General features: G+C 38.5%; 1 protein-coding gene across 1 annotated transcript; it reads right to left on the minus strand.

The window, feature by feature from the left end:
- Positions 1-13,198: 13,198 nt before the first annotated feature.
- LOC136070339 (uncharacterized) lies at positions 13,199-13,876 on the minus strand. The gene has a single exon (XM_065780178.1). It carries the CDS (start codon positions 13,874-13,876, stop codon positions 13,199-13,201), a length of 678 nt encoding a protein of 225 aa, XP_065636250.1.

Raw genomic sequence — 13,876 nt, forward strand, 5'->3', positions numbered from 1 at the left:
AAAAAAAAAAAAAAAAATCATTTGAGAAAGATTACCAATTGATAGAGCACGAGCATATTGCTTTGCATGTTTGGTGCAGATCAATTGTAACAAATTTTATGTATCTTTACTGTTTTCATTTTCCTAGTTAAAATGAGATTTTGTGTTGTTCTCTTTTTTCTAGCGTTGAACTAGGATTCTCTTTTTCTAGTTGAGGTAGAAGTTCGTCATTTCTTTTTCTTAAAGTAGGAGAAAATCTATTAAAATCTCCACATAAAGCTCCCTTTTGGGAGTGGTGGACCTGATGGATTCACTTTCTTTTTTAAAATCAAAATTCTTGGTTAGTGGTGCAACAAAATGCGGGGAAGAAAATTTTACTATGATTATTTCGAGCCCCAAAGTTGAGAACCCTCAAGAGTTGATGATTACGAACATATATTATGAGTGGTCTTTTGCATCATGCCTTACCGATAGTATTTTTATTCACTCCTTCATAGAGCCAATTCATAAGTAGATATTACCCCTTTGTAATTCTTTAGGCTACTTTGTGTTCCTTTCACTACATAGTCTCTTTTGAATAATATTATTTTTACCTATAAAAAAAAAAAAAAAAGTAATTTACTATATAAGTGTATTTCCAAATTCCTTGCTAATAGACTCCATGGCTGCTTGAATGAAAAAATTAACTGTGACATTGTGAAGGGGATGAGTATCTTTGAAAGCATTTCATCCTACTTGCTCATGAGTTGGTGAGGGGTTACCCCTGAAAATTTAGGGGTGGCAAAAATATCAAAAAGTGCAATGGTTTTATAACCTATTTGCAAATCCTTAAAACCTAAACGTTTTACCAATGCCAATCACCAATTATGAATTCTTTAGATGAGAGCTCTTGAGGATCTTATCATGTATGAGAAACAAAGCCTTCTGAGCTGGCAAGAATGTCGACATTCTTCCCTATTATCACACATTGTTTTCCAATTTTCTTAGTGCTTCAAAGCTAGGATTTTTGGAATCTCAGTTCTATCTATTCTTTGTGTTCTTAAAAAAAAAAAAAAAAAATCTCATCGTTTGTTTGTTGGTAATTTCATTAGTTTTTAGTGTTTGTAATAATGTATATGAATGAATTTTAAATGGGTAGGTTGCGAGGGTAATTATATACGGATATACCCGATTCATTTATGACCTAAATCGAAAATCTACCTTGCCACCATTATTTGAAACAGAGGGAAGAGAAATTGGGAAGATTAGTTGTGTTTTCAGAGTTGATTTGGAAAAGGCCTAAAATTACATTGAATGAAATTTTATATTGATAATATTGATGGCTGTTGGTTGTCCACCAAAGTATGTCAATTGGCTTAAAGAGTGGGATTTTATTAAAAAATATCCAAATTCCTCAATCTATATTATTAGTTAGGCAAGATTTGAAACATATTTGATCTATAGCAATTCGACTTTTCTAGAGTCGATTTTACTTTTTGAAAATTTACTAGAAAATCGAGTGTTAGAAACTCGATTTTGGAAATCGAGTTTCTAGCAAATTTTCAAAGTGCAAAATCAACTCCAAAAAAGTCGAATTACTATAAACCAAATATGTTTCAAACTTTATCTAACTAAGAATATTGATTGAAATTTATTGTTATTTTTTATAAAACCCTAAAGAGTGTATCATAAGCCCAAGATTTTTTTTTTTCTTTTGATAACTGATAAATATTAGGCCAAGCTTGTCTTTGGGGCTCTCGTAATTTTGAGTGTGCAAACATCGACAGCTGTGATTATGTTTCATCTTATAGAGATCACAACTTACAAGTGGGCCTGGGCTCAAGTACTCATACTGCTCGTTTAGGTTTTTTTTTTTTTTCAAGGATGTAATAAATAATATAACTTTAGATATAATAATATAGATGTGACCGACTCTAATTAATTTATTGAAGAGTTATAATTGATCTAAAAAAATTTGAAATAAAAACATTTTTTTTTTTGAGAAACAAAATTAAAACTTGTCATTGTTGTTTTTGTTATTATGCAAACTAGCCAATGTTCCGCAAACAAGAAAATACCTGTAGAAGACCTTGAAAGTAGTCTTCTTGGTCAAAATTAGATTCCAATAAGTGAAATTTCTTATGTTATACTACTCCAAAAAGATAGTACAAAAGACTTTGAAAGTAATCTCGATTTGAAATTCAAGTAATTACCCAACGCAAAAAACCTTGAAAGTAATTTTAATCAAAATTGGATTCTAATAAGTGAATTTTCTAGGGTATACTACTCCCAAGAGATTAAGTTAGCTCTACTCAAAAGACAAAAAAATAATAATATATATATATATATATATATTTTAGTTAGAAAACCCTTCTTTATGAGTAGAGTTGCCTTTTTATAGACAAAAGAAATTAGTTTTTTTTTTTTTTTTATTCCCAAGAGGTAGATTTTTTCTCATCATGTAAGTGATGCGGCCAATCCTCAAAAGGAGGAGACGGGTATTAAACTTCTTATAATAAGTTGTGGGGGGGGAAAAGGCACAATCTAACGTAGTGGGCCTAGGACCGATGTGAGGATTACTGTGCATCCGAAGAGAAGGAGGTGGTAAGGGCAAGGCCATCTGGAAGAAGGATCCCAGAAAAGAAAGATGGTTATAGTCCAAGGAGATAGCCGTCGTTCGAAGAGATTTTATTCCTCGGACGCGAATAATACGGATCAATCGAACATATAAAATGTCAGAATGATCTTCCGAGCATTCCTACTGATCAAGATAAGCTCTGAGTATATCTGGAGACGATAAGAATGAGGAAACATCTAAAGAAAAGCTGCTACTATCGTATTTAAGGCACTGCAGCAACTTCTCTGGTCGCATTTATGTGGAGAAGACCCCTGAACAGTGTAATCTCACCTATCGCCACTCACAAAGAGCCAAAGGAGATACTTGACATGACATATACTCAAGTAGGTTCACAGATGAAGTACAAGTGGACGATGGAGATGATGGGGAAGGAGGTTATATAAAGGAAAGAAGCTCCTGATAAGAAAGGGAGGCAAGAGAGAAGAAAGAAAGGCTTTACTGTAACTCTAAGAACTGTAATCACTACATAATCAATAATATGCCTCTTCAGACACCAATTCATTTCATTCTTATGTGTAAATTCATGCTGATTTATACTTGGGGGTTGTGATTAACTGTTGTTAATTCCATAGTCAATCTAGCTCTTTCACCCATTCTCTACAAATTTATTGTTTTGGGCTTGGGCCTCAAATCCTAACCCTACATAAGTTATAGAAAAAAAAATTAGGTAAAACACTTACGTGCTGTTTCTTAACTTTCCCTCTTAAAATTTAACCATGTGGCTTTTTTCTCATGGAATAGAAGTATATTTTTAGTTATAAATAGTCACATGGCTGAATTGTAAGAGAGAAACTTATAAAACAGCACCTAAATATTGTATCTAAGTTTGCCCATAAGTTATTGATTTTTTTTAATTATATTAATTTAATATTTTAATATCTTAATCTCTCCTTTTTATTATGTTACTTTGATCTTTTGATGTCTTAAGCTCTCCTTTAATAGTATATGGCATGATTGCCAAATTTTAAACATGGCATACAATTTTTTATATATTTATTATCTTTGGTAAAACAATAACTACCAAAAAGTCTATCATTGTACTTGTATTTGTATCTTTAATAGTTAAATAAGAGATTTGGAGTTCAATCCCTGCCTACACAAAAAACTAACTAGTGTATAACATTCGCATAAGCTTGGATAAAGTTTTTTTTTTTTTTGTCCATCATGATTTTTAAAACTGTTTTTATTTCTTTACACACAACAATCACTATCCACTTTCTTCGTTCATCCTTGGAATACATACAGGTAAAAAAAAAAAAAAAAAGGTTTTAGTGTAAATTTACATGATTACTTTAACAATCATGTATTTTTTTTTTTCACAACCATGCAAAGATTGATGTTGATGGATTTTGGGCTTGATTGACTAAAATGTGGTACTTTTTTATATTATATAAAAATTGATATGAGTGCTCTATATCGCCTACTAGAAAATGACTTCCAAAAGCCATAACTTTAAGACTAAACTTGGGAATCTAGAAAGCCTTACTCTGTTTTCTTATATTTCTTAGATATCTCTATCAAACATTTAATCAAATAGCTGCATAGCAATACACGTTCACTAGAAAACTGGCCACATAAACATCAATTGCAAAACAATGTAAAGAGTATAATCTATTCACCTGATATGTATACTACAATTTCTAATTGCAAATTTAATGTTTGTTTCATTTGTAAGTTCTATTAACTTCCACAAAGCACATAAGCTCACAAAAACTCTATCCCAAAAAATTAAACCAAACCAATAAAATTCCTACAGAAATTCACACCTGGAGATAAAAAAATAGGGGGGGGGGGTTCTTTATGGATTTAAATAACAATACTTGGAAAAGAAATAAAGAAAGAAAAAAAAACAAACAAACATACCATGTGGTGGCTATCAAATGGCGGCGGAACCACAAGGCACAATTGAGACATTGGCGACGAGACAACGATGCTACTTGTCACAATGGCTTTGGTTTATCTATCTCTCTCTCCTTTCTCTGGTGCTCAGACCTAGCTTTCTCTTCTTTCCATCGGCTTCAAATTAATGAAATTTAGTTTGCTAATTTTTAAATCTCATGTGTCTCTCACATGAGTTAACCGTTAGTTTTTTAACACCAAACTAGCAGAGGTATTGATTTGGTAGCTGTGTATAGTTTATGAAATAAATTGGCCAATATAAAAGTTTAAGAGGGGTCTTGTCCAATAGTTAAAAATTTAGGAGGTGTATAGGCATATTTTTTTTCCAAAATTCAAGACCATTAACCTAATTTTTGGATCATGATTATCATCTATGGCTCAATAACATGTCCACCAATCCAGGATGGTTCCACATTAGGCCCAAATGGGCCGGGAGGCCCGGGACCATGGATCCCAAGTTTTCCTTCTTTCTTCTTCTATTTTTTTTTTTTTTTTTTTTTTTTTTGTTGTAAAGTAAACTTTTTTTCAAATTTGTTTTATATATATAAGCTTGAGTCCTCAAAAATTAAATTTTATCCCATGAGAAACTTAAAAAAAGAAAAAGAAAAAAAGAGAGGAACCAATCTGGTGAATGTCACACGATGCTAGCTGATAATCCTGGAAAATCAGTGGTTGAAAATCTTCGGGTTTCGACAATCTTGAAGGTTAAGTCCTGAAAAACCAATTTAATCAGAGAAAAGATCGGTGGAGGCCGGTCTAGGGTCCTCCGATGGTGAAGTCAATGGGCTGGAATAGAGAAAAATATTTCTAAGACTTTCTTCTTTTTCTGTAAAAAAAAGAATCCCCAAAAACTTACCTCTACGCAGAGAAGCGTTTATATAGTGCACATGGAACGGTTACTTGCTCTGATAACCGTTCCTATTGTCGAGGAATTCATCAGTTGCCCCTTTGTCCATGAGTCGTCCAAAGAGATGTAAGACGTGTGTTAGCTGCAGATTGGTGTGCCACGTGTCATGAATTCATTGGTAAAAAATCTCGTCGATTGATCTAACCGAGGAGTATGCCACGTGTCTCTTGTTGATTTGGTTACGTCGCTTCAAATGCCTGAGTTTGTTCCCTATAAATAGTGGAATACCTCTGGTACCCTCTTCATTTCTGAAATTTCTCCCCTTGTCCTTCCTCGTCTTAGATCCTCATCTAGAAGCTTCTCGTGTCTATAGCTTTCCTTCGTCCTAGATACAGGTATTTCTCTTCTTCTTGTCCTTAGTTTTCCTGTTAAGATGGTTGACGTTGTACTTTCCTCATCTAGCGATAGTGTAGATAAGGCTATAGATGAGTATAATGATGAGAGTAGCTACAACAGTTCTAGTAGCAGTAGTGATAGTAGTGAGGGGAATACCACGGACGAGGAGTATGTCTCTGGCGTCCCTGGGCTTCCTATAGAGGTTGTACAGGAACAGCTTAGGAAGGCCTCAGGGTCTCAAGCTGGTACCTCGTCCATTGCCCCTCGTTCTGTTCCTTTGGACGAGGAGAAGGTCACTGTTTATAGTTGTGCAATAGATATCTCTTCTAGGACAGACGAGCAAAGACTAAAAAACCTTAGGGAGTGGTACCGAATCCCAGACGAGTTTAACCCTAGGTTGCCCGTCCGAGGAGAATGGTGTTGCAACCCTCACTTTAGGATAGGCGTCTATGAGGCTTATCTCTTGGGGGGTTTAAGATTCCCTTTAAACGCCTTTACTAGGGAGTTGTTGATTAAGTTAGGTTTAGGAGTATGCCAATTCAACCCAAATACATGGAGACTAATCATCTCAATGCAAATTTTATGGGGTGAAGTATTTGGAAAGGACTGTCCTCTTACTGTGGACGAGTTCCTTTATTGTTACAAACCTTCAGAGATACATCAATTCCTTGGCTTCTATCAATTCACAGCCAGGGGTAAAGATTGTAGGTTAATCAAGTCCCTAGCCTCGTCTGACAGAAAATGGAAAACGGAATTTTTCTTCATCTCTAGCTTCTGGGCTGGGAATCCTGTAGACGTTGGCCGGGACACGTTTGGTCGTTATACCGGAGACCTAGGAAACCTTCGTCCTGAGGGTAAGTTGCTCCCCTTTTTTCTTTTGATTTTTCCCTTTACTTCTTTTAATATTAACGATTAATTAAAAGAAATTTACTTGTTTCATTTCAGCTGTTGAACGACCGTCTTTGAGCAAATTTTACCGTGACCGCGTCCACAGGGCTCATCTTCACGCGGATAGGGACTTTCATTCTTTGGTCTCACTTAGACGACTTGCCAAGTGGGGGTTGGGCCCTAACCCATCTGACGAAGAAATTGCACACGAAGTCACAGTAAGAAGAAGTAAGTCTTAAGTTCCAAACGTCCTTGCACATTGTTTACTTTGTTTTAATTCTAAAGGTATTTTTACCTTTTTTTTTTTTTTTTTTTTTTTTTTTTTAAGGAATGGCAACAATGAAAGGGAACAAGGGAAAAGATGTGGCTGTTGAGGGGGATCGTCCTGAGACTGATATTCAAACTCATCCTACAACTGGGGAGAAGAGGAAGACGCTGTCAAAGAGCTTGGATTTGGGAAATATCCCCAGTCGAATAGGCAAAAAGGCCAAGCCTTGCTCGTCCCAGGTAGTCAAGCCTACCCTTCCCTCGTCCCAGCAGCCTGTACATATAGTTGATGTGAACTCGTCCACCCCAATTGAGACCACTCTGTCCCAGACCACTCATTCCAAGACTGTGTCAACCCCGTCTCAGTCTTCTCGAACGGTCCCTTCAAATATTATTGAAAATGAGGACCTGGCCTGGGAACGTTTCAAGAAGGCTGTGACTGACGAAGATATAAATGTTTGTTATGATATGTCCCTTAAGGATTTTGAACACTCTGGTGTTCATGACCTTTTCAAGTTAATACTCATATCTCGTCTTGACCAAGGATTTTCACTTTCCTTCTTCGTTTCTCTCCTTTTTTTAACTTTTATTTGTTGTGTTTCTTTTTTATAAGGCATGTCAAAATTTATAGCGACGTCTAGGCAGGCCACAGGGTTGGACAAGACGAGGATCCTATTAGAGACGAGGGTCTAGGAGTTGAAGGTCGAGGCGAGACAATGGGCTGAAGTGGCTGCCAAAACTACGGACGAGGTGAAAGAGTTAAAGACTTTGGTTGAGGAGTTGAAAACTAGTGCTGCAGAGAAGGACGCTCGTCTTGAGGCTCTGCAGAAGAAGAATGACGAGTATGGTGCTCTCCTCTCCAAAGCGAAGGAAGAAGAAGTGGCTGAATTTAAAGCGTCCAAACAGTATACTGATGTTTTGGACACTAATTACGCAGCAGGGTTTGAAGATTTCAGAATGGAGGCTATGGAAAAGTTCTCTAGTGTAGACTTCAGCCCCATTTTACTTAACCTGGATGCTGCTGCCACTAGTTCTCTCGTTCAGACTAGCTCCGACGACATCAATGTTGAAGACGATGCTACAACCCTGCCTCCTCAGGACGCCTCCAATGTTGCTCCCTCTACTTAAAGATTTTTCAATGTATTTTTATTTGGTCCATTTTGTGACCTTTATATAATTTCAATACATTCACTTCGTCCAAGGTTTTAGGACGAGGTTTTAAACAATCATCTTTGTTTATTTAGCAAGGGTTTTTTGGACGTAGGATATCCACCCTTGACTTAATGAATGTTATTTTCCTGTTGCATATGTATGGACGAGTTTAATTTATTTTATTTTTGCTTGACTTCATCCATATTTTACATATATATTCGTCTACCATTTTCATTAGAATTTCAAATGTAATTCATCTATGTGAAATGGTAATAATCAACATTACTAGTCCAAGGACCTGTTGAGAAATGATAAAAACCAGCATTCCTCGTCCATGGACTTGGCTGATTTTTATGCTTAATGAAGTCTAAGGCCTTTCATTTTACTCGTCCATGGACTGGATTGTTTTAACAAAGGCCTTAACAAGATTGAAATACAGCCATACATTTTTTCGTCCATGGCTTAATATGCACTCGTCTATGCATTCTCTCGTCCATGAATTAGACATGTATTGTGCTTTACTTCGTCCATGGTATGGACGAGTATGTTTTGGGCTTTATCGCAATTAGCTTTAAGCACTGGCCTTGCTTCATCCTCTGATTTGGACGAGCATGCCTTGATGTTTTTTCCTTAGGAAAGCTTGTCATTGTATCTCCGCGTTCAGAGAATTGTCTCATCTTATGTTTTTCAAACTTTTCAGGGGTAAATTTGAACAAACGTAGTATGAGAATCAGTGAATTACATAACATTATGTACATTCCACAAATATCGTTCATAATATAAGTATTGTTCATGACGAGGCAGGCACCTTAGAGGCCAATGCCTTTATTTAAACAACACAAACTATAACGCCGTTCATAAATTTAACATAATAATAAAGCCACACCAAATATAATAATAAAATTTTTAATCCCTGAGCTCGTCCAGAGTCATGCTCCCCCAGGCTGACATTCTACTGATAGTACTTCCTCAAGTGCTCCACATTCCAAGGCTACTCCAACTTCCTCCCATCAAGGGCTTCTAAGTAATAGGATCCTTGTCTTTTGCAGTTGACGACTTTGTAGGGGCCTTCCCACTTTGGTCCCAACTTCCTATGGGCTGGGTTCTTTGTTACTAAGGAAACCCTTTTTAGGACGAGGTCCCCTATGTTGAATCGCCTTAGCTTTACCATTGCGTCATACCGCCTAGCTATAAGGTTTTTATACCTTGCCATCCTTTGCTTAGCATCCGTCCTTACCTCGTCTATTAAATCGAAGTTCAAATGGAGTTGTTCCTCATTAGCTTCGTCCTAGTAGGTTGTCACCCTATGATTGGCTACGTGCACTTCCGCAGGTATAACTGCTTCAGTTCCATATGCTAGCTTAAAAGGAGTTTCTCCTGTAGAAGTTTTCACTGTCATTCTATATGCCCACAGAACACCTGGAAGCTCATCTAGCCATACTCCCTTAGCCCCCTCAAGCCGAGTCTTGATTATTTTCAATAAGGATCGGTTTGCAACTTCTGCCTGGCTATTAGCTTGTGGGTGAGCTGGCGAGGAGTAGTGATTTTGAATTCCAAAGTGTATGCAAAAATCTTTGAAAATTGCATTGTCAAATTGTCGTCCGTTGTCCGATACCAGCACCCTGGGTATTCCAAATCTGCACACAATATTTTTCCACACGAAGTTCTTGACATTTTGCTGTGTGATGTTGGCCAAGGGTTCTGCTTCTACCCACTTGGTGAAATAATCAATACCAACCACGAGAAATTTCATCTGCCTTATACCCAATGGAAATGGACCCAAAATGTCCAGTCCCCATTACGCAAAAGGCCATGGGACCGTCATTGAAGTTAAATACTCTGATGGTTGCCTGGGGATGTTGCTAAACCTTTGGCATTGATCGCAGACTTTGACGTAGGCCTTAGCGTCAGCTTGCATATTTGGCCAATAGTATCCCGCACGGACGACTTTGTGGACGAGCAACCTGGCTCTTGAGTGATTGCCACATGCTCCTTCATGAATTTCTCTTAATATGTAGTTCGCTTTGTCTGGGGCCAAACACCTGAGATAAGGCTGGAAAAAACCTTTTCGGCAGAGAATCTCGTCCATAAGAACGTACCTAGCCACCCTTGCCCTCAGCTTTCTAGTTTCGTCTTTTTCTTCCGAGAGTCGTCCGTCTTTTAAGTACGACACAGTTAGAGCCATCTAATTTGCTTTATTTTCCACTTGTTGTACTTCTAGGATGTCTACACTTGGCATATACTGAATTTCATCAAACTTGTCTACGGCTTCACTCGATGAGGCTTCTTTCGCCAATGTATCAGCTTTCATGTTCTTCTCCTTGGGACTTGAACGAAGCTAACTTCTTCAAACTTCTTTATAAGGCGCATCACTCTGTTTAGATACTTTCTCATTCGTTCTTCTTTAGCCTCAAACATTCCATTCACTTGGCCTATGATTAACTGAGAATCTCCCAAGACGAGGAGTGACTTCGCTTCTACAGATTTAACCAATTCCAGCCCTTTAGAAGAGTTTCATACTCAACTTCATTATTAGTTGTCTGGAACTGCAAACGAACTTTGTGTTTTAGTTTGTCCCCCTCTGGAGATTGCAAAACCACACCTATTCCGCCTGCGTGCAATGTAGACGAGCCATCCACATGGACGATCTACTTCTTGTTGTTTTCCACTTCACCTTCATCATCACAACTGAAGGTAAACTCAGCAATGAAATCTGCTAGAGCTTGAGCTTTTATGGCATGCCTTGGTTGGTACTTTATGTCAAACTCACTGAGCTCGACGGCCCATTGGATTAAACGTCCTGCAGCCTCTAATTTATTCATTGCCTTCTTGAATGGGTGATTTGTCATGACGTTAATAACATGAGCTTGAAAATAATGCCTTAGTTTTCTGGAGGCCGTTATCAACGCAAAAGCCAATTTCTCCATTAACGGATACTGTCCCTTTGCTCCCCTCAGTGCTTTGCTGGTATAGTATACAGGTCTTTGTACCTTGCCTTCTTCCCTCATTAGTGTTGAACTCACTGCGTGTGGGTTGACTACCAAATATAAGTACAATTCTTCTCCGTGCACGGACGGGCTCAATAACGGGGCTTTGGTGAGATATATCTTCAAATCTTCAAAAGCTTTCTGACACTCGTTGGTCCATTCAAATGTTTTTTTAAGAACCTTAAAAAATGGCAAACATTTGTCAGTAGTTTTAGAAACAAACCTGTTAAGGGCGGCAACTCGTCCGGTGAGGGACTGAACTTCTTTAGCATTGCTCAGAGGCTTCATATCCAATATTGCTTGAATTTTATCAGGGTTTGCTTCGATTCCTCTGTAGGAAACCGTAAATCCTAGGAATTTCTCTGATGATACCCCAAAAGCACATTTGTTAGGGTTCAACTTCATATGATACTGCCTCAATGTGTCAAATGTTTCCTGCAAATCGACCAAATGCCTCTCCTCATCCTGAGTTTTTACCAACATATCATCTATGTAGACTTCCATATTCCGCCCGATTTGTGGAGGAAACATGTGATTGACCAGTCATTGGTATGTTGCTCCAGCATTCTTTAAACCGAAAGGCATTACTTCATAACAAAACAGTCCCTGACTAGTGATAAAGGACGTCTTCTCTTGGTCTGCTTCATCCATCCTAATTTGATTATAACCAAAGAAAGCATCTAAGAAACTAAGTAACTTGTGGCCTGCGGTGGAATCTACCAACTGATCAATACGCGGCAACGGGTAACTGTCCTTGGGACAAGTCTTGTTTAAGTCAGTGAAATCAACGCACATTCTCCATTTGCCGTTCGCCTTCTTGACCATGACCACATTGGCTAACTAGTCAGGATAGTATACCTCTCGAATGAACTTCGCCTTAATTAACTTCTGAACTTCTTCCTTAACAGCATTATCTCTCTCAGGGACGAGCACCCTCTTTTTTTGTTGCACTGGCTTGGAGGAAGGGCATACACTCAAACGGTAGGTAATGACATTAGGATCTATACCTGGCATGTCTTCGTGACTCCAAGCAAACACATCTCTATTTCTTTTTAAAAAACAAATAAGGTCCTTCTTAATCTTCGCTTTTAGATCTGCTCCTACCCTGGTACACCTCTCAGGGTTATTTTCATCTAAGGGAATATCTTCCAACGCTTCTATAGGTTCTGCCACAACTTTCTTTTCTTCAATATTCATTGCTAGAATTTGCTCGTCCGTAGCCAGCATGGCTAGATAACACTCCCTTGCTGCTAATTGGTCTCCCTGTACGTGGCCTATCCCATATTCCGTCGGGAACTTGACTGACAGGTGGTATGTAGATGTAACTGCCTTCCACCTGTTTAGGGTTGGCCTTCCAATTATTGCATTGTAAGATGATGAGCAATCTACTACTAGGAAATTCACATTGGTAGTCAATTGTCGTGGATATGCTTCTACCACCACTGGTAATGTAACAGTACCTACAGGCTGTACCTTCATTCCTCCAAAGCCTACTAGAGGTGAGTGCACTGGACGGAGCTGGTCTCGTCCGATCCTTATCTGCTGAAAGGCTGGGTAATACAGAATGTCCGCTGAACTTCCGTTGTCTATTAGCACTCTTCTAGTTGTGTAATCAGCAATGAGTAGGGAGATGACAATAGCGTCATCATGAGGATGATGGATTCTCTCAGCTTCCTCGTTCGTGAAAGTAATCGGTTGTTCGTCCGCGGACTTCGCTCTTGGCGATCATCCTGAAAGTTGGACGCTTTGCACTTCCTTCAAGTATGCTTTCTTCGTCTTGGATGACCGTTCTGCCAAACTTCTCCTAATGATAACTTTTATCTCGCCCAGTGGTGGTCGTGATGACTTCTCTACTTTCCCTTTCAACTTCTCATCCTTGTGATCTCGTCCAAGGAAATTTCTCAACTTCCCTTGCCTTATGAGATTCTCAATCTGCTGCTTCAGATCAAAGCACTCATCTGTGTCATGGCCATGGTCTTTATGAAAGCGATAATACTTGTTCCTGTTGCTCTTGTTGGGATCTCCTTTCAATTTCTCTGGCCACTTCAGGGAAGGCTTGTCCTTGACTTGCATAAGGACCTGTTCAAGTGGCATATTCAATGGAGTATATTGCTGGTTGCGTGTTGATGGTCCCGTCTTCTTGTCCCGGTCTCTTTTGTCGTCCGTTCAACCCTTCTTTGGATGAGGGCCGTGTTTTAGGTGGCGATTTGTCTCCATTTTCTCTGTCCTCTTTCTTTTCTTAGCTATAATCGCATTTTTCGCATTCATGAAGTTTTGAGCTGAATGGACGAGCTCTGCCATGGTTTGTGGCTCTTGCTCATAGAGTTTGTGGATAAACAAATCCGAATGAGCTCCGTTGTGGAAGGCTGCTAACAGCAATTTGTCGTCCATCTCGTCCACTGTCAAGACTTCCTTATTGAATCGAGTGATAAACAATCGCAAACTCTCATTTTCCCCCTGTACTATTGTTAACAGACTGGAAGTAGAACGTTTATGTCGCTGACCCCCTATGAAGTTATTGACAAACAACTTGCTTAATTCTTTAAAAGAACTTACTGAATTTGGGGGTAATTTGCTGAACCATACTCTGGCTGGACCCTTGGGAGTGGTAGGAAAGGCTCTACACATTATTTCGTCTGGAACTCCTTGAAGATGCATAGTGGTCTTGAAGGTGGCAATGTGGTCAAAAGGATCTCGATTCCCATCGTATGAATCTAAAGAAGGCATTTTAAACTTCGGTGGCAGAGGATGGCCATTGATGGAAGCCGTAAAGGGAGAATCAGTTCTATGAACCAAATCCTCTACTGGGTTCGCCCTCCTCATATTCTCCTTCATTTCGTCCAT

This window comes from Quercus suber, unplaced genomic scaffold (assembly GCF_002906115.3).
Source record: "Quercus suber isolate HL8 unplaced genomic scaffold, Cork oak 2.0 scaffold_226, whole genome shotgun sequence".
NCBI classification, from domain to species: Eukaryota; Viridiplantae; Streptophyta; class Magnoliopsida; order Fagales; family Fagaceae; genus Quercus; species Quercus suber.

What these genes read in the sequence shown, in the direction of transcription:
- LOC136070339 (XM_065780178.1), bottom strand. Translation starts at nt 13,876, where the DNA reads ATGGACGAAATGAAGGAGAATATGAGGAGGGCGAACCCAGTAGAGGAT.